The sequence below is a fragment of the Hipposideros armiger genome, unplaced genomic scaffold (assembly GCF_001890085.2).
Source record: "Hipposideros armiger isolate ML-2016 unplaced genomic scaffold, ASM189008v1 scaffold_72, whole genome shotgun sequence".
Classification (NCBI taxonomy): domain Eukaryota; kingdom Metazoa; phylum Chordata; class Mammalia; order Chiroptera; family Hipposideridae; genus Hipposideros; species Hipposideros armiger.
The window spans coordinates 263,397-289,057 of NW_017731422.1; the positions used below are offsets into that span (position 1 = coordinate 263,397).

General features: G+C 40.3%; 1 protein-coding gene across 6 annotated transcripts in view; it reads left to right on the plus strand.

Moving 5' to 3' along the window:
- RCAN2 (regulator of calcineurin 2) overlaps positions 1-25,661 on the plus strand; it is a 279,300-nt gene that overhangs the window by 243,781 nt on the left and 9,858 nt on the right. For 5 of the 6 annotated variants that reach the window (XM_019642760.1, XM_019642757.1, XM_019642759.1 and 2 more), the window contains 2 exons: positions 15,026-15,199; positions 18,651-18,822. In XM_019642760.1, the coding sequence (XP_019498305.1) occupies positions 15,026-15,199; positions 18,651-18,822 (346 nt within the window). Of the gene's footprint in view, positions 1-5,475; positions 5,524-15,025; positions 15,200-18,650; positions 18,823-25,661 lie in introns of those variants that run through there. The other variant, XM_019642763.1, reaches the window with a different exon arrangement.

Genomic DNA, 25,661 nt, shown 5'->3' on the forward strand with positions numbered 1-25,661 from the left:
CCCGGGAAGAACGCAATGATGGTGCCAACTTGGGCCAGTGAAGCAACGTCCTCCACAACTAGACTGAAGAACAAAACGACAGCAACTTGTCTGTTCCCATCCCCCCAATTCCCCAATAAAAATCTTTAAAAAAAAAAAGAAGACATTTGATATGATAATGCAAATTATATAACTAGGAACCTGGAAGTATAATTTTATGGTGTTACCATAATGAAATAAAACCTTATGACTCTTCTCTGCAATAAAAATAGAAAGGCATTTCGAAATTCTAGGAAGAAAGAATGACACAGACATGATTCTATAATGAAATGAATGAAACTTTGTGCCATTAATGAAGTGAAAGAAACAGTGTTTTCTGAAACAAAAACCCAAACCCCCACAGATCAAGAAATTTAAGAGTAAGGAGAATTAGGAGTGTAATGAATAGTTCTGGTTAATCTATTTTATGCTTATTATTGTACATATCAGTTGCAGTTACTTTCCTATGCTGCTATTTTTTTCCTGCCAGTGCTTTTGCTAGTTTTACATACTGTTTTACAAATTTGCCTTTTTATATCATTTTTTTTCTTAAGTAGGCTTAGGTTCTTTTTCAAATTAAATAATAGATGTTTTAATTTTTTATTTAGCTACTGACATTATCTTCTGATTTTCATGACACGTGACTTAGATTTTATACCTGAAAACATAAACCTATTTTCCTTAAGACTTCTTTTTATTTAAAACTTTAAAGAATAATATTTCTTGGTTTGAAGAAGCCTTTTTCTGAAAGTCAACAAGTTCTTGTTTTTCTTTAAATCTTTTCTTTCTGATGAATTTAAGTAAAATTGATAAATATAATGCTTTGATTTAATAAAACGTTAACAGTGATTATCTTTGATGGGCAGGGTCATTTTGTCCCTTATGTTTGTAAGAACAGAGCAATCAACACGAGTAATTGCCAAGCATAATTCTATAAATGTATAAATTAATGTAAAGAGTTGAAAACCACTAACACCAAGGACAGCTTGGTAATTCTCAGTAGCACAATTACATAAATCAGTTTATTCACTAAGTCTGGAAGCTCTTGAGTCTCAAATGGTCCATCCCATGTCCCCTAATCAAATCAGATCCTGATTATCAGGGGCTGTTATTGAAATGTCGCTTTTGAATCAGTCAGCCTAGGGGCTTAGGACCTGAGATAGTGCTTAGTTGACAAGGCCTCTGGGCTGCTGCTGGGCAGTGATCCGCAGGTTGGATTGTCAGGGCAACCTACAGCACTTAGAACAGCGTCTACACTTAGGAATGTCTGGTAAGTGTTAGCGATTATTATTATCGCTGAGAGGTGCAGGAATACCAACTCTCTGTGTGTCATGTGCAGTGGTACCAAAAGTTGTGCAGCAGTCAGATTTTTTTAGTTGGATTCCTAACTAGAATCATTTGATAAACTCATTTATGGAGTTTAGTAACCCTTCAAAATTTATTCTGTAACTCTTTCATTCGATTACATACAAATAAGTAGCCCTTAGTAGGAAGTAAGTCTATGGTATGCGCATGATTTGCTGCTGAGAACTGCAGAGAAGACGTACATGTTCAGACAGGATGCCTCCATCAGGAGGACTGTCACATCTTTCTAATGGGCTGAGGACCACAGTTTCAGAATCAGTAACTCAGGAAACCATCAATTGGTGACCACATATCCAGTGTGCCCAGGACACCCTGAGGTCACAGCATAAGCAATGGCACTCCCCTGTCAAAGTGTCCTGGCTTCAACAATACACTGTGTAGTGATCCCAATGATAGCACACAGTGATGACAAGATACTGGTTTCATTCAACTTGCATTCTTCTCCCCAAACTTTCTATCACGTGGAGAGAAGGGAATTCTCAGTCAAATCATCCTTCTTGGCTGGCAATGGTTTGGGCCCTAAATCAGGTTTATGCTCAACCATCCTAAACTTTTGTGTGCAACACACACATCAATGTGTCTATATTGTGGAAGAAACATACTTGCACTGATGATACAGTTTGCAGATGCTTCTAGTCTGAACTGCCTATGTACAGCTCTCATCCTTTTGACAGATGAAGCTTCTTTTTGGGTTCCAACCATTTTTCCTAGGATTACACTGCTATAATTCTTCATACCACTGTTGGCCTGTGAGATAAGCTTGAGCAAAACTGACTGAAGACAAAAGATGTGTCCATCTCATTGAGTGAGATGCAACAACCCAACTTCTCTCTTGCCATGGGCGGGTAGCCTGGAGGTTAAGACTATAGCTACATGTACTGGACTATCTGGGATGACATCTGCATTCTGTCACTGATTAGCTGGCCATATTAGGCAGACTATTGAATCCCTTTCACTCCATTTCTTCATCTGCCTCATAAGCTTAATATGAGAATGAAATGTGTTATTTTAGGGAAGGCTTGGCACATCAAAAGCCCCCATTTGAACCATAGCCATTCTTAGTCATAACTGAAGTATCTACGTGCTGTTTCATAAATGTCCTATTTTAACCACTGTGAAAAATTGCAATCCAAAATTATGTTCCGTGTTAGCTGTAGCTGTAGAATTGGTCATCGTGAGAGATGATGACTGTCATGTTACAGTTTGGAACACCTTTTAGGTATCTTGCATCCCGAATTTGTGATGGGTTGAAACAATCGTTTTAGTTTCAAATCTCAAGGAATTTGAATATAAGAGATTAAATTTTATATAACAGTTTTTATCATTAACACGTATCCTTCCGATGTCATTACATAAAAAATAGAACAGAACCTAAACAAAATAAAAAAGGTATAATTCAGAAGAGGAAAAGGAAGCCCATTAGGAGCAAAACAAATTGTGCACTTTGTAGATTTAAGGTTGAGTCATAAAATGTTGCTCATATCTGTATCTCAAAAAAATGCAAATACCACTTCAATTTCATGGGAAAAATAACTGAATGATACCAGGCTGCCTTTGAAAAGCTTACTTTGATCCTATGCCAAATGGCAAAATGAATGTATTAAATTTTAAACCACCTATCTTCAGAAGGATGTGATATAGGACATATTTAGGAATTAGCCCTTTAACACTAAACATACTAAAAATGTCCACATCAATTATTGACAGCCCTATATTAAATAACAGAAGCTTCACTTCTGTCTTGAGAAGATAGAACACTACTTGTTTTTAGAAGTACATTTCCTACCTCTTTCAACTATAACACTATGTGGCATTCTGGAAAGAAATAATGTCCTAAATTGGTATTTTCGCTGGTGAGCAGTTTTTCCTATTTGCATCAGCAGACCCATGACCCATAGTTTAGAATTCAAATGAAATGTATGCAGTGAGGCATATTGCTAGGAAAATAAGTGCTGTAAGAAACATGTAAGAGCTGACCCTTAAAATAATAAAATTTTAAATCTCATTTGTTTTGCATTTTGTACAATTCTCCAAGTATTTAATAGCGGTGTGAGTGTGCAGCTGGGTCATGCCTAGGGCAACGTGGCTTAGGACCAACTATTTCGTATTTCTGTCCTCTTCTTCCTCAGCCCCCCAAAATAAATTTTCTTAGAGGTGACATCAGATTATATATAAATCCTTTTATAATGCTGCTGTCCTGCCAAAAGAAAAAAAACTTCTTCTGAAGGCTCCTACCACCACTCCTTTCCATCCGTCTTCAATTTACCATTTCTTCCCTGAAGTCTCTCTGGACCACTGTTCATTCTCCTCTACTACTACTACTATTACTACTTCCTCCTCCTCTTCTCCTCCTCCTCCTCCTCCTCCTCGTCTTCTTCATCTTCTTCTTCTTCTTTTTCTTCTTCTTCTCTCTCTCCCTCCCTCCCTCCATTATTCTAAGAAGAGACTCAGAGTGTTTTCAAACAATTAAAGGAAGTGGAGATTAAACCTAGACAGAGGAAGGGTATATCAGGGGAAGGGGTCAAGAAAGACTTCTGGGAAGAAATGTGTACAATTTGATTTTGGTTTTCAGCTTCCCTACTATAGTACGGAGGATCTTAATCCATGTGTTCAGTACATATTTGTTGATTTTATTGAACAGTATCTTTGAAGAGGAGAAAAAATTCTCCGAAAGGTAGTGTGGGGGAGGAGGGGAGGACTGTGCTATCCACATTGCCTTGTTCATTTCATTACCAAGTGTGCCCTTCCCAGAGTGCAGGCATCCTGCATGGTACAGATGGCACTCAATAATGAACACATGAGCAAGGGACACAGGACCAAAAAAAAGTAACCATTCTGGCCCTCGAGGTTCTTATAGCCTAGTTAATGAGGGAGCAGCTCCCCTCACTAACTGGATAACTCTGTTATGGGGACAAAGAGTTGGAAGGATGTCCAAACCTCAGTGAGACTCAGGAAGGATTTTTCAGATAAGAGACCTAAGCTGGGACTTGAGAGACAATTAGAGGCTATCTGATGAGGATGTAATATACAACATGATGACTATAGTTAATAGCACTGTATTGGATATTTGAAAGTTGCCGAGGAGTAGATCTTAAAAGTTCTCATGACAAGAAAAAATATTTGTAGCTATGTGAGGTGATGGATGTTAACCATACTGTGGTAATAATTTTGCAATATATACATTTGTGAAATCATGTTACATACCTTCAACTTGTACAATGTTGTCTGTTGGATATATCACAATAAAACTAGAAAAAATAAGAATACAGGAAAAGAAGTTACTTAAAGGAAAAGGGTGTCACTGGCAGAAGAGAGAGCAAGTGAGAGAAGGCTTAGAGATACAGAAGAGCCTGCTTTTGGGAACCTGTAAGTGGAAATTTGGCTGGAGTATAGGGGATAGGTGAGGGAAAAGGTAGAATATGAGATTAGTGGGGTGAGCAGTGGCCATTTTATAAAGGGCCTTTAATACTAAGCCAAGCCATATGCTAAAAACTATATCCTTTTATAGCTGCCATAAAAGCTATACTAAAAGGATTTTATAGACGAGAAACATGAGCAGAATTTTCTCTTTTAAAAGGACTTTTGCAGCAGACTTTCAAGATTAATTTGAAGGTGGCTAGACCAAAGCTAGGGAGACCTAGGGCAGTAATAATGCGAGCTGTGGTAAACTAAGGCATTGCTGGTGGGATGAAGGGCTTAGAGAACACAGGGCTTGGTGACTGGAGGGATGTGGGATGAGGGAAGGGGAGAAGATCAGGATGACATTCAGCTTCCTGACTTGAGCAACCATGAAGGTCAGGGCCATTCATTCAGATAGAAGGGCTGAAGATTTACAGGCTCCAGCAAAGAACTTGGCTTTGGAATCATTGAGTTTAAGGCACTTATTGGATACCCCAAAGGAAATGCTCAGGAAACAGTTGAATATGGAGAACAGAGTTTGTGGAGATGGGTTTGTCTAAAAGTTAGTTGAAATGTGTTGGGACAGGCAAAGGAGTCAGGTGGGAGGGGCTTAACAAATCTCTTATGTGTCAGAGCTTCAGATATTTTCGTTAGTGGCTTGCATCTCTGTAGTGTGCTCACTGTCTCTCTGAGCCCCAGCCCCTGCTGATGGTGAAGGATCTTCCAAGGGAAGGACTAAAGGTAATTCCCCAGTTGATTTCCTCCTTAGAATTACTTAATTTACCATGTTGTTTTTTGTAGAGGAAACTTTTAAAGCTTAGCAGCCAAGAAAGAAATCTTGATTGTTAATTTGAACTCTACATTTTAAGTAGATAATAACATCAATAAAATCATGTTAGTATAATTAGACTTTGAGATATTTCTCTGGGCATTCCTATAATTGATCTTTACAATCTTTAAGGATTAGATACAGGTACAGGTATAGTCACAAATATGATAGATATAGATATAGATATACTTGGATCTAGATATAGGGAGATTCATACAGCTAGAACCAGCCCGCCAAATATAGACATATAAACAAAACGTTGTTTGTCTTCCAGGATTCATACTAATAACAGTTCACACACACTCACTGTGCTCAGCACCTTTCTAAGCAATTTAAATGTACTAACTCACTTAATGCTCAGGGCACCACTATGAGGTCGAGACTGCTATTATTCCCATTTTACAGATAGGGAAACTGAGGTGTCAAATGGGTAAGTTAATTGCTCAAGGTTGCACAAATCCTGGGTTCTAGGATTTGAACTAGGTAAAGTGGCTGTAGAGTCTGTGTTCGTAACATAGCCTTATACTGCTTCTCTTTACCTATATCTAATAGAGAAATCAATATTTAAATGAATTTAAAATGCAGTTTCTGTCCTCTTACGAGACTGGGTAAGCTGTAAAGGAGGCTGTGCATTTATTTCATCAATTACGTATGCACAATTAGAGCATATATCTATCTAATCAGGGCTGATGACAGCCCCACTCATTCTTACAGATTGATGATCAGAAAAGAGGAGTTGGTGGCCCAGAGAAGGAAAAAGCTGTCATTAGCCCTCAGGAAATGCCTTGAACCAAGGCAGCCCTTGGTATTGTGAACTGAAATGTGGCAGCTATTAAAAGGATGGTCAGAGCCTTTCTTTGTATTTATAACCATGATATAAACCAGATAGGGCCAATTTTGTGGCATGCAGTGGAGACCTGTGCTCATCACAACACTCTCACAGGTCTCCAGTTTTGCCAGGTGCACCCCTCCTTACCCCAGGTACATGTGGGGTGCTCCTCTCTAATATTTCCTGCATGTTAAGAGACACCCTTGTGAGGCTCACAAGTGTCCTGGGGGCAAGCAGGAAGCATGCTGGCATCCACGAATGTTACTTGGCTTGGCACAGCCAGGTTCCATAGCTCCTGGTCATGTGGTGGGCGCAGTGTGACCCACCAGAACAAGCCATTCAGATGCTGGGAGAGTCTTACCCATTCAAAGGGCGGGCATGCTGCCCAGGGTTATACCCAACAAGAGTCCTGGGCACGCAGATGATGCCACATGTAGGTTCGTCTCTTGGTCCACTCGGCTGGCACTTACCACCCCCTATTGAATACCTGCAGGACAGGTGTCAAGCAACCCCCTAACTTGCTCCTCCTCCTCAGTCCTCCATCTTGGGTTCAGGTGCGTTCACGTCATAGCCATCTATAATCTGGTCCATGGGCTGAAACTTTACAGATGCACATTGCTTGGCTCTCATTCTGATGATTCAAATACCATTTCATTAGGGAAATGAACCTCATTAATTAGGAGTCATGTAAGCACTGTGCTTGCATTGGCTGTTCTGAAAACCTAGACTCCAGAGTACTGCTGATGGCACAGTAGACTCAGTCTCTCAGTCACATTTCCTGGAAAGCGAATGAAGTGTGAGCAGTAGGGCCCCTCCTTTGCACGGTCCTCTACCCAAACCCTGGTCAGGCTCGGGCACTGTGTTCACATGCTCATATATTTTTTGGTAAAATTGACAAAAGTTATTCCTTATGAGATTTTCCTTCTCATTAAAAATATATATATATCACTTTTGTGCCTAATTTTGTATGATTTTGCTGAAAGAGGGCTTCCTGGGTTGTCAAAGCTTCTAGGCTCCCCAATACTTAGATTCACCCCTGTTCAAAGATAATTTCAGTTTATAGCCTTGGTACATTTTCTTAGTTTTGGAGTTTTGTGGGGTTTCTTTTTCCAGTTCCAAATGCATAGATGATGGCTCAGTGGAATCAGAGAAATGGAGACTTCCTTAAACAAAAAGAAGTCAAAACACACTCTCGCAAAACGGTGGTATCCAGCCACAGGGAACGTTAGGGCTGCCCCTGGAACAGAAGAATGGAATCGAACATAGACCACGGATCGCCATCCGCTGAGAGAATCGAGTGATGAATCCATGAGGTTTTTCAGGACAGAGTGGGTCCTTTTAGGGTTTGAGGTTGAGGTTTAGATCTGTCTTTCCCAAGGACTCTAGGGAGAAGGGCTCAAGTCGTTTGTACCTTTACTAGTGAAGCCTCTTGTCTCTAAATGGTTATGTAACACGAGGTCTGTCCATTCTTTTATCAGTTAAGAAGGGTTGAGAGCCTTATTTTCATAATGCTTTTTTATTTAGGTCATATCAAGACCATTAGTGGAGCAAAGCATGACTTAATACAAGTCTGCCTGACCTAAGAAATCCTGACAGGTTAAAATCCAGATGTAAAAGCCCCTACGTGCAGGTCTGGTTATTCCTTTCACAGAAGGAGTCTGCGGTACAGAAGATTTACAATAGCAGTCCTTTTGACAAGAGGCTCTCCTAAGCGGTCTATAAAATCCAAGGTGATCCCTAAACTTGGAGTTGCACATGACCTGTCCCTGGTATCCCTTCAGAGGTGATAAACCTAAATGAATTGTTTCATTCTCTGGCAGTTTCTGGAAGGTATTATCTGACAGATGAGAGGCTTGTGGTTTTGAGAGAAGCTGAATTTCATATTAAGATAATTTATACCCGAAGGATGGTAAGTGAGAAAATTGAAAACTACGTCAAGGCATGCAGCATCGTTTAGAATACAGATAAAGGCTCTGCTGCATTTCTCTCGCACCACATCCTGGGGGACAGCACTGTTCTTTCAGACGGAGGAGGAGAGCCGGCTTTCTCACTCTTGTTTTTCAGGCTTCTTACTTGTTTGCATGCCATCAATGCCGTTTATATAGAATAGACAGCTAGAGCTTACTAGTTCTAGTTTTGCTAACTAGTTAGTTGGGTAACTTCGTGGAGGAGGTCATTACCTTCCCTGGCTTTCAGTTGCTTCCTATACTACTCAAGGATAATAATTCCAACTCTCCCTCAAAGTGCCTGTTTAGAAAAGTGAGGATTCAGTGAGATAATATATTATTAGACAATGTTTTATCTGCAGCCTGCCTGGTTTAGAGTTACACTGAAGGTAATATTTTAATATTCTATAAAATATCTTGGGGATATCAACCAATCAAACAGAATATATTGAATACTCTTTCTCTTGCTCCACCCTCTCCCCATCCCCAACATACACGTGTACACACACCTGTCTTGCACACCCCACCCTGGAAGGACCCAGCTCTCTACTTCCTGTTCTCCTAGGGGGGGAACAAATGGAATAATTGTATTGCCTAGTTCTAGTAAAACTGTATCATCCCTAAATTCAATTGGTCACTTGATGCTGCATAACTGCCGAAGGCTGCTGTGACAAAGCACCACAAGTGGAGTGGCTAACAGTAACAGAAGTTCATTGCCTTACAGTTCTGGATGCTAGAAGACCAAAATTAAGGTGTCAGAAGAGCCATGCTGCCTCTGAAACCTGTGGGGGATCGTCCCTCATCTCGTCTTAGCTTCTGGCCATTGCAATCTGCTGGCAAATCTTTGGTGTTTGTTTCCCTATAATCTTCCATCTTCATGTGATGTTTTCCTTACATCTCTCTGTCTTCACATGGTTGTCTTCTTATAAAGACAGCAGTCATATCGAATTAGGAGCCCAACTCATTCCAATATGACCTCATCTTAACTAATTACATGTTCGGTGACCCTATTTCCAAATAAGGTCATATTCTGAGGTATTGGGGACGTCAACATATTTTTGGGGGGATAAAAGGGGGACACAATTCAATCCATACACTGTCCTTTGATTCAGCCACATTGACTCTCCTGCCTTCTGACCACAGCGGCTGTTCTACATCTTCTTCAAGCTCCTCAAACCCTCGGCCTCCCTTCACCTTCTCTACTCTGAGCAGAGGACCTCACCTTCTGCTTTCCTGAGGGGAAAAAGCCATCTTCAATTTTGCTTGCTCCATTTCCAAACTCAACCGCCCTTACCTAGTTACCTCCTCTCTCACAGAAGAAATGTCTACAACTGTTTCTGAAGCCTCTTCTTCTTTTCTCCATCATCATTGCTGCTCTCTCCTCTTTCCAATCTCTTCTCTCTCCTTCATCAGTAGTTTTAGTTCTTCAACCAATAAATGTCTCCCCACACTACTAAAAATCTTCTCGTGACCCTGACTTCCAGTGTAGTTATCATCCCAGCTCTCTCCTTGTCGCTGCCAAACTCTCTTTCTCCAACTTTTTCCGTCACTCACTCCGCCATCTATAATAATCTGTTTCACCTCCACATGTGTTCAGTTAGCTTCCACTGGCTCCCCAGTGGTCTCACCAAGACCGCCCTCATCCTATTTGCCCTTCCTGCAGCTTTCAATTTCTATCCCCACACGTCCTTGCGTGATCGCTCTTCTTCCTTAAGAGTCTCATGAGGCCTCTTGTCTTCATCCCAGGCCAGCCCAATCATTAGTTTTTCTGAGATCCTGTAGTACAGCAGTCCTCAACGGGTGGTCTACAGACCCCTGGGAATTCCCAAGATCATGTCCTTTGAGGTCAAAAGTATCTTCATCGTAATACTAAGACATGATTTGGCATTTCAACCGTGTTGACATTTATACCCATGGCACAAAAGCAGTGGTGGTTAAAACTTTGGTGTGATTCAAGGCAGTGGCACCAAACTGTACTAGCAGTATTTGTATTCTTCACAGCCACACGCTCACAGTGAAAAAAAGGGGAAAAAAGTATGAAAGAAAATACCAGTTTTACATAAGAATATTCCTGATGAAACAGTAAAAGTTATTAATTTTGTTATTTCTTTACCCTTGAGCCTTTTTAATAATCTAAAGAATGAAATGCGGAGCATTTCTGTAGCATACCAAAATGCAGTGTTTAACTTGAGGAAACATTCTGAGTTGTTCTAAGCTGAACAAGGCACTTTATTTATTTATTTATTTATTTATTTATTTATTTTAGCTGCGCCATTCTACCACCTGTTGGCAGCTCAGTTCAGGCCGGGGATTGAACCGCTGTTGCTCAGAGCTCGCACTCTTGAGCGAGCTCTTAACCAACGGAGCCATTCGGCTGGCCCGGCACTTGTTTTTCTTATGCAACACCATTTTGACTTGAAGAAACAACTAACAAACTATTGTTATGCAGACTTAAATATTTGGCAGCTGTTCCCTCAAAAATGAATGAGTGAGCATGTTAGTTCAAGGAAAATAACCAACAGTGTTTGTTGCCAATGATAAAAAATGAACTTTCACGCAAAATTTAGAATTTTGGAAAATTTGTATCCACCAACATGAATCTGACAGCTTTCCAATCTGTAATGACTTTCTGATAAGCGGTAATATCAACAAATGTGATTTTTGATATTGTGTAGCGAAACGTGTCAACATTTGGAAAAGCTGCATCACTCAGGGAACCAATATTTTCCAAATAACCAATGCACACTATTACAGAAGCATGCATAGGTAAAAAAGAATCCATTCAAGGTATAAAATAGATAAATGGATTTTAATGGAATCAAGTAAAAATGTTATTTGACTATGGCTTCATATTCAACATTGCAATCCACTTTAAGAGACTGCCATTTGTCAAGTTTTAATGACATATCAAGGAAGAATATTCACAATAATTTGAAAGGTTATTAAAATACTCCTTTCTTTTCCAACCACATATTTGGTAAGGCCAGTTTTTCTTCATACCCTTCAGACAAAACAGCATAGTGTAACATTAAATAAAGAAGCAGATATGAATTCTAGGTATCTTCTATTACGTTAGAAATTATAGAAATTTGCAAACATGTGAAACAATGACAATTTTCTGACTGCATTTTTTTCTTGTTTTGGAAAACTTATTTTTCGTAGAAATATCATTGTAACATATAATGGGTTTATTACTTGTAAATGGGTATATATTTTTAAATCTCTGTTTTCATTTCTAGTACAATAAACATTGATAGATAAAACCTACATTAACAAAAGTTCTATAGGATCTTCCATAATTTTTAAAAGTGTAGCAAGTTCTTGAAACCAAAGTCTGAGATCAATGCTGTAGAAATTTATTCAAACCAGGGGTTACAAAGAGAACTAACTATTGAGGAAATGAGGCATGTATTGGGTTTGTGGGGTACCTTGTGGGGTACCACATGGAGGAAATGCCGGCCCGTGAACAACAAAATATTACTATGTACCTGGTGGGAACCTGGGCATCAAAACCATAGAAGCTTTGATATATGGGCAGGTGGAGGACCCCTGCAGCTGGCTCTGTTCATGTCCCTGTTTTGCCTCAGGGTACATCTGGTGGGCTCACTGCTGGATCTGCCTCTAACCAACTTGGTCTGGAATCCTGTTGCCTCAGCAAATGAAATGTTTGTCATGTCACTTACGGAAGAAAAATACAGATGGCCAGCCAGTCCCTAATTCCCAGCCAAGTTTCACCACCCCACCACACACACACACACACACACACACACACAAAAAAACAAAAACCCACCCACTACAAGTTCCCAAAAGATATATGCAGAGAGGACACTTCAAGTTAATGTTATTTGTTTATTTTTGTTATCATTATGGAATTTGGTCCGCAGATGGTCCAGTGAAAACCCTGGCCCCTGAGCTCTGGGCTGAGCACCAGGTTTGGACTTATCTGCCTAAGCCCAAAACAAGGGATAGCAAAAAGTTTTCTGCCATTTGCCAACTCCAGCTTGATGGTTGTAGCTGCCTGTAGCCCTCTTTTGAGGAGCAGTGAGGAAAACAGCCATCATTCTGGACCTCTGCCAAGGCCTCCCAACAGAGGTATTATTGTCACCTCTGCCCTAAGCCTAAGACCTGGACTCCTAATCCAGGCTCTGAAGGCCAAACAGCTTTAAACAGCTGAGATGTGGGACATTAAAAAGAAATACAGAATAAAAAGCAGTGAGTTAGACTCAACGGAAAAAAGCACCTCCCCCTCCAAGTCTTGTCTTAACGTCCTTGGCACTGAGACCTTGGAGTGGGGATGGGAGGTAGAGCTCCCAAACTGGAAATGGAAAAACATCAAGCCACAAAGAATACCCAAGGATTTTGTCCTAAAAAAGATGATATTCTACATAGAAATAAGAGTTTTTAACCACTTCATTCTTTCTATTGATTTGACCAGTTGAGAATACTATTGTATCGTTCTGGGGAACCAGAAAGCATTGTATTTACCAAGATTTCTGTCAGGAAAGCACAGTGTTATTGGGAAAGAATTTCTTAATGAGTCCACTTGGAGTGGTAGCTGAGTCCCCAGGCCTGGGAGTTAGCTGATCCAAAGGCTTGAGAGAGGAGGGGGGGAAAAAGTAATTGCCCAAGGAACAGACAAGGAAAGACTCTTGTTTTACTCTTGATAGAGAAAGAATAAGAACGAGGCCTGAAAAGGGGAAAAATAACCCCTCAAATCTCCATACATATCATGAAACTTAAAAAAAAAATTTGCTTTGAGTGTATTCTTTGGGATTCTGGACTGGATACATATGGTATAAAAGAGAGAGTGTGTGCAGACACAGGACTCAAAAATGCGGAGAATATGGAGGGCCACATCGGGGGAATTTCCAAAATGGGCAACAGCCATTGGAAGGATCACAAGCCAGGGACTTGGGGTCTGAGACAAGTACTCTGGATGCCCAAGAAGCAGGACGACCTTCTCTGATATATGACTTCCTCTTCCTGTGCAATCAGAGGTCAGTGATTTTACAACCCCACAGCATCTTAGATGAGTCACACATGAGCATTGGATCAGTTTATTGCCATTCATTTCTTGCTCTTATTAAAGCAACGCTGTCTTCCTCTCAATCTAGCAGTGTAATTTTTTCTGTAGTTGAAAGCATCTCTAAATTCAGGTCACAAGGACATTGGCCAGGTCATGGCTCTGCCACTAAGTGAACATGTGACCATGAGCAGGTCCTTATCTCTTCAGACCTCAGGGTCCTGATTTGCAAAATGATAGAGGTGAGAAGGGAAAGGTTGAGTTAATTATCCCTTAGATCCCTTATACATCAAAATTCAATGAATCTTGCAATATTAATCTTATGTGTATCTTCATCCTCACTTGTACTCATTCTTATGGCAAAAGACCTCTATTGTAGGCATAAAAGAATCAGGGTTTTTGTTGAATAGAAGTTATTTCCTTAGTTGCAATTTGTCCATTAAGAATGTGCAATAACTTAACCTGCACTGGTTTTGTTACTTATAATAAGGATTTTTTTTAAGCTAGGAGGAACCAGACAGGTGGTGATTTTATATATATATATATAATATGTATATATGATATGCATATATTATATGTATATGTATATGTTATTTTCTAATGTTCCTTTTATGCTTTTTTTCAGTCATATGGGTATTCTCTTATTTGTGTCTGTGTCTGCCTCTCACATTAGATCACTGAGAGTCAAAACAAAATGATATTCATCTCTGTATCCTCCTAAAGCCTAGAGGTCATGCCTTGTACAAAGTCAGCATTTAATAGAGATTTATTCAATCAAATTGAAAATTGCATTGAATCGAAATTTTTAACTCATTGCTTTGTGTTGTGATAGACTTGGTTATGCCTGAGGAATAAAATGATCCCCAAATCACAGTGGTTTAATGCAATAGAGGGCCATTTTCTCCCTTGGACAAGGCAAAGTCATCTATAGGATGGGGTGGGAGCAGGGAGAAAGAGACCTGTGCTCCACACAGCCACTCAGGGACCCAGGCTGAGGAGAATCCTGCTTCTGACTGCTGTGCCATCTGGAATACACGACATCTTCAGAAGGAGACTGAAACTTTCTCAAGGGCTTTTTTCTGCCTCCTGCACACATTTCATTGACCAGGACTAATCACATGGCACTGTGTGACTAGAAGGGGTTGCGGAGTGTGGGCTCCCATATCTTTAGGCAACAAAAGTGCCACCAAGATCAAGATTCGCTAACAATGTCTACCACATGCTTTGGTTGCTCAGTAGCTGTAATGTTTTGAAGATAATGAACTTCTTTGAGAACCTTATGACAGCTATGATCTCTCTCCCTAGAAAGAAATACATATACGCCAAACCTTTCTCAGCGTTTTGCATAATTTTCAGGTTTTTCACACATATCAAACCCCATTCATTTATTCTCTACAGATCCCTGAAAACTGGTTATGAATCCTTGAACTGAATCCACAGGCATGTTTAGCACCTGGTAACAGGGCGACAGATGAAAAAAATACATAACCAGTGCTCTGTGTTAAATGGATGTTAGGAACAGACTATTTACTTACTTAGTTATTTGTTTTTGTCAGATCAGGCATCGTGTAAGATACAGGACCAATGAATTTTCCTCTGTGTTTGTTTTTAATCAGGAAAAATTTGAGGGTCTGTTCCGGACTTACGATGACTGTGTGACGTTCCAGCTATTTAAAAGTTTCAGACGCGTCCGAATAAACTTCAGCAACCCCAAGTCTGCAGCCCGAGCCAGGATAGAGCTTCATGAAACCCAGTTCAGAGGGAAAAAATTAAAGCTCTACTTTGCACAGGTAAGGTCGTTCTTAGCAAAGTTAATCCGTTTGCCCTATGTTATTTTTTGTCTTTTTAAAGTGTAAATGGAGCTTTTTTCCACTTTCAGATTGATTTGTATTCTATACTTAGTCCACTGAGAAATAAACCTATATCATGACCCCCATGAAGGGACAACATAGAGGTTTAGATAGTAGGCTCTGAGGGCTGAGAGCTTTGGCTCTAACCTGGGTGAGTTACATAACTCACAGGGCCTCGGTTTCCTCATCTATAAAATGGGGATAACGATATACACTCCTATACTTGAATTATTGGGTATTAAAGTGCCTAGCATTTGGTAAATGCACCCAAAAAATGCTAGTTGTAAAGAATGATCTAATCGCAACTACACCTACACTTCCTGTCGGGGTTATAATTAAAACTTAAACTGTATGACAGTTTTAATGGACTGTATAGTTTTCAGTGATTCACATTCATGAGAAATGGTTACAAGCATATGGAATCAATTTTGTGTTTTACTTAATACAAAAAATAATTCTGGCTCTTTCGAAACGGGATGAGTAGGTCTTGACAATGTACACACAAAGTCCACAGCCATAGAAGATCAACGTCCATAATGTTCCAATGTTCCAGTGTCTTCACTTCATCATTAGGTATCTTAATCCATCTCTTATTGGTCAGTAGGCATTGTTTCTACCCTTGGAGTCTACAAAGATGGTACAGTGATAAAGAATATAGACTTTGCTTCTTTTCAGGGCTGAATAGTACTCCATTTTATGTATATGCCACCTTTTCTTTGTCCATTCATCCACTGATGGACTTTTAAGTTGTTTCCATGTCTTGGCTATTGAGAATAGTGTTGCAATGAACATGGGAGTGCTAATATCTTTTTAAGAGCCTGTTTTAATTCTTTTGGATAAATACCCAAAAGTGGAATTGCTAGATCATACTGTGGTTCTATTTTTAATATTTTGAGGAAGCACCAACAGTATACAAGTGTTCCAATTTTTATAAATGCTTGCCAACACTTGTTGTCTTTTGATTTTTCAAAAATAGCCATTCTGACAGTTGTGAGGTGATACCTCATTGTGGTTTTGATTTACCTTTTCCTGATTATTACTGAACTGATTGAGCATTTTTCATATACCTATTGGCCATCTGTATGTCTTCTTTAGAGAAATGTCTATGCAAGTCCTTAGACCATTTTTTAATTGAGTTATGAGTTGTTGGTTTTTTTTTTTTACTATTGAGCTATGTGAATTTCTCATATGTTTTGAAGACTTACCCCTTATCCTATACATGGTTTGTGAATATTTTCTCCCATGCTGTGGATTACCATTTCACACTGTTGATTGTCTCCTTTTCTGCACAGAAGACTTTTAGTCTGATGTAGTCCCACTTGTTTATTTTTGGTTTTGTTGCCTGTGTTTTTGGTGTCATAATCATGAAATCCTTGCCAAGGCCAATGTCATGAAACTTTTCACTATATTTTCTTCTAGGAATTTTACAGTTTCAGGTCTTTGATTTTAAGTCTTTAATCCATTTTGAGTAGATTTTGTGTATGGTATAAGATAAGGGTCCAATTGCATTCTTTTGCATATGGATATCCAGTTTTCCCAGCATCATTTGTTGAAGAGACTGTCCTTTCCTCATTGCGTATTCTTGGCACCCGTGTTGACGATCAGTTGCCCTTATATGTGTGCTCTCTATTCTGTTCCATTCGTGTATATGTCTAGCTTTGTGCCAGTACCATACCATTGTGATTACTATAGCTTTGTAACATATGTTTAAGTCAGGAAGTGTGCTGTTCTTCTCAAGATTGATTTGGCTATTTGTGGTCTTTGTGGTCCTATATGAATTCTAGAATTATCTTTTTCTACTTCTGTGAAAAAAAAAAGCATCATTGGGATTTTGATAGGGATTGCATTGAATATGGAGATTACTTTGGGTAGTGTGGACATTCTGCAATCTACAGCAACATGGATGGACCTTGGGGACATTATGCCGAGTGAAATAAGCCAGTCATAGAAAGAGAAATATGGCATGATCCACTTATATGAAGTATATGAAATAGTCAAATTCATAGAATTAAAGAGTGAAATGATGTCTACCAGGGACTGGAAAGAGGAGAAAATGAGGAGTTACTAATCAATGGGCATAGAGTTTCAGTCAAAACCAATGAATAAGCTGTAGAGATCTGCTGTACCACGTTGGACCTATTATCGACAACAGTGTATTGTACACGTAACATGAGATGTTAAGTGTTCCTACCACAGTAAAAGAAAATAAAAACGAAAAAAGAAAAAGAATTTAGACTTTGGCCTCAGACCCATGTTTAAATCTTATGCTGCTAATTATTTGTGTGACTTACAGAAACCTCAGTTTCCTCATCTATTAAAAACCCACTTGTTTCTTTAAAAAGTTAAACATAGAGTTACCATCTGACCCAACCATTCCATCCTTAGGTATATATTGGAAAGAACTGAAAATGGTCTCAAAAAAAAACCACATATACACATATGTTCATGGCAGCACTACTCACAATAGCTAAAAGGTAGAAACAACCCAAATGTCTATTGGTGGGTGAATGGATAAACAAATTGTGGTCTATCTGTTCAGTGGAATATTATTCAACCATGAAAAGAAATGAAGTACTAATGCATGCTACAATATTGATGAACCTTGAAAACATAATGCTAAGAAGAGGAGGAAGCTAGACACAAAAGCTCACATATTCTATGATTCCATTTCTATGCAATGTCCAGAATAGATAAATGCAGAGAGGCAGGGAGCATATTGGTGGCTGCCAGGGTCTGACTGGAGACAGAAGTGTGGTAGTAACTGTTTACTGGGTGCACGTTTTCCTTTGGGACAATGAAAATGCTTTGGATCTAGATGGAGGTGGTGTTTGGTTCTATTAGTACAACACGGGGAATGTACTAAATGCCACTGAACAGTTTACTTCCAAATGGTTAATTTCATGTTATGTGAATTTCACCTCAATTAGAAGGAAGGAAGGAAGGGATAGAGGGGAGGAAGGGAGGAAGAAGGAAGAAAAAGAAAGAAAGGAAGAAAAGAAGGGAAGGAGGGATGTTAGAGAGAGGGAGGAAAAGGTGGGTTTGGGGGCCAATAGCATCACCTAGGAACTTGTTAGCAATGCAAATTCTTGGCCCCATTCCAGATCTACTGAATCAGAAACTCCAGGGGTGGGGGTTAGCAATCTATATTTTAGTAAGCTTCCCACGTAATTGTGATGCACACTAAAGGTTGAGATCCAGTGTTTTAACGATGAAATAAGATCACTGAGCACGTGGTGTGTGGTAAGTAGTAATTACTATTGGTAGTAGTATAGCCTGGCTCATTGCTTCACTTGTCATAGGCCAAAAGTGAGACCCTGCACCTTTGTTTACCAATGTGGCACATCTGAGGCCATAATGAATCATGTGTCTTCATTTCTACTCTATTCGAAAGGTTCAGACTCCAGAGACAGATGGAGACAAACTGCATTTGGCTCCACCACAGCCCGCCAAACAGTTTCTCATCTCACCCCCTGCCTCTCCTCCCGTTGGCTGGCAGCCCATCAGCGATGCCACGCCGGTTCTCAACTACGACCTCCTCTACGCCGTGGCCAAACTAGGACCAGGTAAGCTCCACGGCCCTCTTAAAAAATAAACATTTGTCAGCAACCTAGAAAAGCCAAACAAGATTAACAATCTTGAAATCCTGGGTTCATGTTCACGTCTGCATTTCTAATGGATTTATTGCTGTAGGTGGACAATGAGAGGATGGTGGATGAGAAGGTGGCCTTACAGTGTGTACCTGTTTAAAAGCAATTCAGGAACCAGTGCTAAAATGTCGGGCTGTGCAAATTCTGGATGGCAGTGCAGATGCTTTACGATTGCAAAGAGTTCCCTAATTCGTATGAGATGCCTCTCTATACCACAAGAAACTGGTTTTCTCAGAACGGGCAAAATGGGCTCTGCTACCTGGCAGAGGCTTCTATGCTGTGCCTCCCTGATTTCTGCTGTCACAGGTGTGCCCAGGAACTGTCTGCTAATGAGACAATCTGCCTGTCATGTCAATGAAGCCTCTAAGCACCCAAGAAGCTGGTAACAGTAGCCTCTAACTTTAGAAAAATCTTATGGTCACTTTGTTCTGATGATGTTGGTATATGTATCTCAGATTCACTCACTTTCACTGCAATATATTGTAGGATTGCATTGGGTAAATATACATCACACTTTATTCATCCTCTCTCTGGTTGATGGCCATTTAGATTGTTTCCAGTTTCTTGCCATTGCAGTCAAAGCTAGAGTTAACATTCTCATACATATCGCTTATACACTTGTCCAAAAGTTTCTTTGTGTTTTATGGAAGCCCGCATACTACATGTGCAAGAGTGAATATGAGGGCCTCCTGCTTTTTAAGGATGACTGATATTTTGTTCCTGGGATACCTTTCTTGTCATTCCTTGACAGTAATTTGCAGCTGATTCCCTTTAATTACTTATTTGTCCTTTTCCTGAGTCTTTGAAGCTTCTTCACCCCACACAAAAGAATGATTTGTGTGCAACAATTGAGTTGAAAATATCACAGAGGTCATAGGAGAGGCCTGGGCCTCTGGCAGCTGTTTCAGTTGCAATGATGAGGGAGGGGGCACACCCTGAATCCTCCCCACCCACACCTCTGACCCCTCCCAGTGAGGTGCCAAGGCAAAAAATTGCTGCTTCAGTCTCCTCATAGCATTTTGCACAAATGCTCACTTCTCCATATGGTAATTTTCTATTGTTCAACTTCCTGTCTTCCCTGCTTTCTGAGGGAAGAAAGTATGTTTTATTTATTTTGGTATTTCCAGTGCTTAATGGCATGTTGCACATAGTAGATGCTCAATAAATACTGAGTGCATGAATGAGTGACTAGAGCTATTAGCCTGCCTAGAGATAATTTCTTCACTGGCAAATTGTTGCTTTCTATTGCTTTAGCCATACTGAGCCAGACAGCACTAAAGTAAGGTTTTCTCCAATGAGAGGACTTCTAGCATTTCCATTTGAAAAAAAAATGATTTAGTAAAATTCATTTTTAATCCTTTGGCAGAATCATTTCAGTAACAAATTATAACTCATTCTCTGTTAAAGGATGACCTTGGTTTCAGAAATACAGAAACAAATTAGAATGAGCACAGAGAGAAGCATCTCAAGTGATCAAAGGAATGGAGTTTTGCTTTGGAGGAGTGAGTAACTAGCGCTAAATTGGTAGAGTTGGGTGACTAAGGAGAGATGCATAAATCAGAAGATACTGAGAAAAAGTGAGTCTAAAGAAAGAGCACCCTGAGGCTGGCATACAGGGCAAGAAGGTACTCAGGCTCAGGATCAGGTCCTCAACCGGCTGGCTTGTGGGAGCTTTAACACATCTAGCTGCCCACAGAAGGCAGTGTGCTCCTTTTCATGGAGGACAAATGTGAGGGTGAAGACACAGGACTGGGCTTAGACAAACAGGGGTAAGACAGCGCCCCCATTCTCTAAGAAAAAAACTCTTGATGACCCTCTTCTAGAACCCCCTGGAACTTCCGGAGAGGCTCTTAAAACAAGCATGGAGAGAACAGTGCAATTACAAAGGAACCGTGATCAACCCAAACCTGTGGGTTTCCTTTGAAACCCTTAACAGGATGTTACAACGTGAGACCAGGGCCATATATTACTGGAGAAGCATCTCTCAGTTCTATTTATCATAGTGAGAACAAGTTCATATTCTGGAAAACATGAGAGCACAGTTTCAGACACTCTTAATCAGTGTCCCCATTGTCAGTATGTTCTGTTTTTGATCCACAAAGTAAAATAGATAAATTGGGGGAGGGCGGGAACTTAAATAGAAACAATGGCTTAAACTTATACATAGGGCGTACTGTGTGCATATGATCTCATTTAATGCCCACAGCAACTCTGTTATTCTCCTCATTTGTTATTCTCCCTATTTATACAGCTGGGGAATATGAGGCACAGAGTGGTAAGGTAACTTGCCCAAGGCTGCACAGCAAAATTTGTCTATCTCTGCTCTGTTTAAAGAACAGTCATCATCTCCTATAAAGTAGAAGCTTTCTACACGTATAGAGTCTCCCTGGTGACTTTAGAGAAGCCCATCATTTAACAGTGACCTAGACAGAAATAAGGTGGACTTGAACCAGGTGGAGGATGAATTGAATATTTATTTTTGGTGTATTATATAACACCCATTGTTCCTGACTCCAGAAAGGGTACAGTGCTGTGTTCTTTTGGATGTAAAACAAAACAGGAGAAAACAAAAACCCAGCCCAGCAAAACAGCTTATCTGTCCCAATCAGCAAAAATGGCAAAATAGAGATGTAGGATGTACTAAATGGGTGGTAAATCAGAGGTGGGATGTGAAATGCCAGCCTTTGTTCTGCTGTCAAGCGTGTCTCTGGAAGGTCATGTTCATTGTCACTGAAAATGCCTGCAGGGAGTGATATGAAAAGTCATTGTCTATTCCCTTTTTTTTCCGCCCACTATTTTTAGCTTTTGTGAGGGAGATCAATTTTAGTTAACTGCAGAGGAAGTCTTAAAATGGTGCTTGAGTTTCAAGTTGCGCACATCTGCTATATTTAGATTTTTTCCAAATTCTTCTCCATCAAAACATGCCATAGTGAAGCAATTTTGCAGGTTTGCTGCTTGGTATATATATTGTTTCTTCCCAATGGAAAAGATGTTTCATTAATTCATGTAGCTTATAAAGAAGAAACTTTTTTTTTATTCCAGGCTCATTGATTCAAAGGCAGAGAAAATTCCATTTTAAAGTATAAATGGACACCTATATTTTGGGTGCATGTGGTATGACTGTTATATAAGACTCAATTCATGTTCAACAATTGCTGTTTTCTGCTCACAGATAGGAAAAGCAAATAAAACAGCCAGTCTCAAGTACTCCAGTTACTGCAGCGTCTATGTGTCACTCCCCACCCAAGGGATGCAGATTTCTGATCCCGGAACACGTGCTTGTAATTTTCCATCTCCTTTCGAAGAATTTTCCCTGGAAAAAAAATTTAAGGGGCTTTTCTTCTCAGCATATATTCCCCAGTTATTTTCAGTGATAATTGAGTGGCAATATAAAATACTTCCTTTTCTTATTTCACCTGTAAAACATGCACGTTGTAGAAAAACAGAAAACACACGAGACCAAAATACACGTGGATTCTCGCATCCCCATAGCTAGTCCCTTAGCCTGGCCCCTAATGTTGGGAAAGGTAGGACAAGGTAGCCATCCCCAGCGAGAAAAGCCTCACAACTCTATGGCCAAGTACGCAGACAGCTTGAACAAGCAGCTCTCTTCTCTTATGTCAGCTACTTTCCTCTTACCGCACTCACAAGCTTCAGAGAGCCCTTTTTCTCTGGACTCCTTTGACTTTCCCATCCCTTCTTCCTGTAGGGTTTTCTTAGTCTGTCTTACCCTTTCCTTCCATCTAAAGCTCTACGTCTTTGTCTCAACCACTAATTCAGATCCTCAGTCAATCAGTCGTCCCCATGAAGTACTTTAGATCCTAAGTGACTCAGGAGAAAATAAAGACAAGTGGCTGCTCTAATCCAGTCTTAGATGCCCCCAAAAGACAAGCAAACTTTCTTTTATCGAAGTAGAGCACCTCTTATAACAAAACTACAGAAGTTCTCTCTCTCTCTCTCTCCCTCTCTCTCTCTCCCTCTCTCCCCCCTCTCTCTCCCTCCCCTCCCTGCCCCCCCAACCCCACCTCTCTTCACCTTACCAAGAACCCCTTCTGTTTTCTTTTGATGTGGGTCAGGACTAAGGATGAGGGGGGCAAGGAGGAAGACTCCAATCGCTCACTTCAGTATTTTCTTATTATAGGAAAATAGGTCACGAGACCTATTTTCATACTAGACTTCCTAAGGCTGGGAAGTCCGTGGTGTGCCGCCCTGATGTATTTTCTGCACCATCCCAACCTTATTCCTAAATGTCAGAGGCAATACGGTGCTCATGCTTTGACCTTGGCAGGCTGGGATTGGAGTCCTGGCTCTACTACTTGTTTGTGGTGACCTTGAGCAATTCACTTCACCCCTTTCTTTTAATGGTGATTATTTGACAACTTGCAAGGCCATCTTGAAGATGGAATAATTAATATATGAGTTGTGATAAAAAAAATACAGTGAATGTTTAAATTTAAAAAATTATTACAGTAAAAGACACATTGCCATTAATGTCCCTCAAAATACTCCCTCTGGCTTCGAACACACTTATGCCATAGTTCTTGCCACTTTCTGAAGCAGTTCTGGAAGTCCTCTTTTGTGAGTGTCTTTGGTTGCGCTGTTGTGGCTGCCTAGATGCCCTGAATCGTTTTGACTTTGGGGAAGAGCCAGAAGTCGCACGGTGCCAGATCCGGTGAATAAGGTGCATGAGAACACACCGTAATGTTTTTATTTGACAAAAATCGCTGTACCAGAAGCGATGTGTGACATGGAGCCTTTCCATTGTGATCACAAAATACGGTGAAAGCTGCTGCCGAGTGCCATCCAACAGAAAGGCAGGGATCTTCAAGAAGTGGCCATTGAACCTTAGTAATAGTGTGTGACAAGTTTCTACTTGTTCAGTGCAGTCAGTCAGGTGTGAGCTACAGTAGAGAGAAGGTGTGTTTTAAAGTGTGCTGTAAATCATCCTCCATCATTACAGCGCTCCATGCCACACATTGCTTCTGGTACAGCAATTTCTGTCAAATAAAAACATTACGGTGTGTCCTCATCCACCTTATTCACCGGATCTGGCACCGTGCAACTTCTGGCTCTTCCTCAAAGTCAAAATGATTCAGGGCATCTAGCCAGCCACAACAGCGCAACCAAAGACATTCAAGAAAGAGGACTTCCAGAACTGCTTCAGAAAGTGGCAAGAACAATGGGATAAGTGTGTTTGAAGCGAGGGGGGGGTATTTTGAGGGGGACTAATGGCAATGTGTCTTTCACTGTAATAATTTCTTTTATTTAAACATTCACCTCATTGTTTGATCTCACCTCGCAGGTAAAGTACTTAGCACATAGAAACTATCAAAGTCATGGTGGTGATCATTCTGCTCTGAGCAGTATTGTTTGGCAGGGCATCCTCAGAGAGATGTTTCCTCTGCCGTTATCCAAAGTAAGGTATGTAAAGCACTTGGCATAGTATGCACCAGCCAATAAGAACAACGTCCATGTCCTTTGTGGTGGTGGTGGTTGTTTAAATGGGCCTGTTCTCTGAACTTCAATGAAACTATTTGGGTTGGTATGTGCTTTGCTTTATACTCCCTGGCACTCAGGCTTAGATGACATTCTTTGATAGAAACGGCTGCTGTGCAAAAGGAAAGGAACACAGTTGCTATTCAATGATTGATCCTGCCCCTCAACTCTCTACCTGTAGCATTTTTCTTTGGGCCTACCAAAATTAAATATGAGCTCATGGGTGCACAAAGGAATCAGAGAGGAAAAAGTTTTGCAAAGGACTTCCCTCCCTGGAATATTTCTTTTAATCTTAAATCCCTCTTTGCATTTCTACTTAGAAAATAGTTCTTTCTCCACTCTCACATTGAACTTGTGAACAGGCAGCTACCAAATAGCTGTGGTTTTAAGTTTCCAATAAGTCTCTCTGCCCTGGGATACCTCCTCTTTTTTTTGTAGCTGTAAATGAAGCTCCAACGTGAAGAGAGGCATTTCTCTTGCTTGAGGATAATGATTAAAACTTAGGATGTGAGTTTGAATTCAGACTCTACCTTGTAGTAACTATGTGACCTTCAGAAACTTTCTTAACCTCTCTGTGCCTCAGCTTCCTTAAGAGTAAAGTTGGATTGTTGTATTAAATGAGGCCATCCATATACATCCATATGTTCAGCCTTGGACATAGTAAGTGTTCAGTGTGTTACCCATTTATTGTCATTTCATTTTTAAACTGTGTCTTAGTCTCCTGTTACAGTGTAAATACCTATGTTAAGCTCTTATCCCAGTGTTTCTTAATGTGATATTTTGGAATTCACAATCCTACACATTGCAGTACATTTAGCATCTTTGGACCTCACTGTTAAATGCCAGTATCCACACTCAACCCAGTCCCTATGACCAAAAAAAAAAAAAAAATCCCATCGCATATTCAGACACCACTGGGAGTGAACACACACTAATTACACTTTAGCAGTGTTTATCAGATGATTCTCCAATGTGACAGAAACATAGCCACAAGGTATGCCTAATGTGGAGCAGACAGAAGAGGAGAACAGAGGGGGACAGTGGACAGTCCAGAGAAGTGTCACCCACTCCCCTCCCCCTTCCCAGATACACACATACACACTGTCTTCCCTTCCCTTTGGAAAAATAGGGGAAGACAAGATTGCCAATAGATAACTTAAAAATACTGTTAAAGGGCATATCCGGATGGGAGGGAGTGCATGCAGTCTGGGGAAACTCCCCCCGATGTTTTCCACTATAACTCAGTCCTTTGCTTGAAA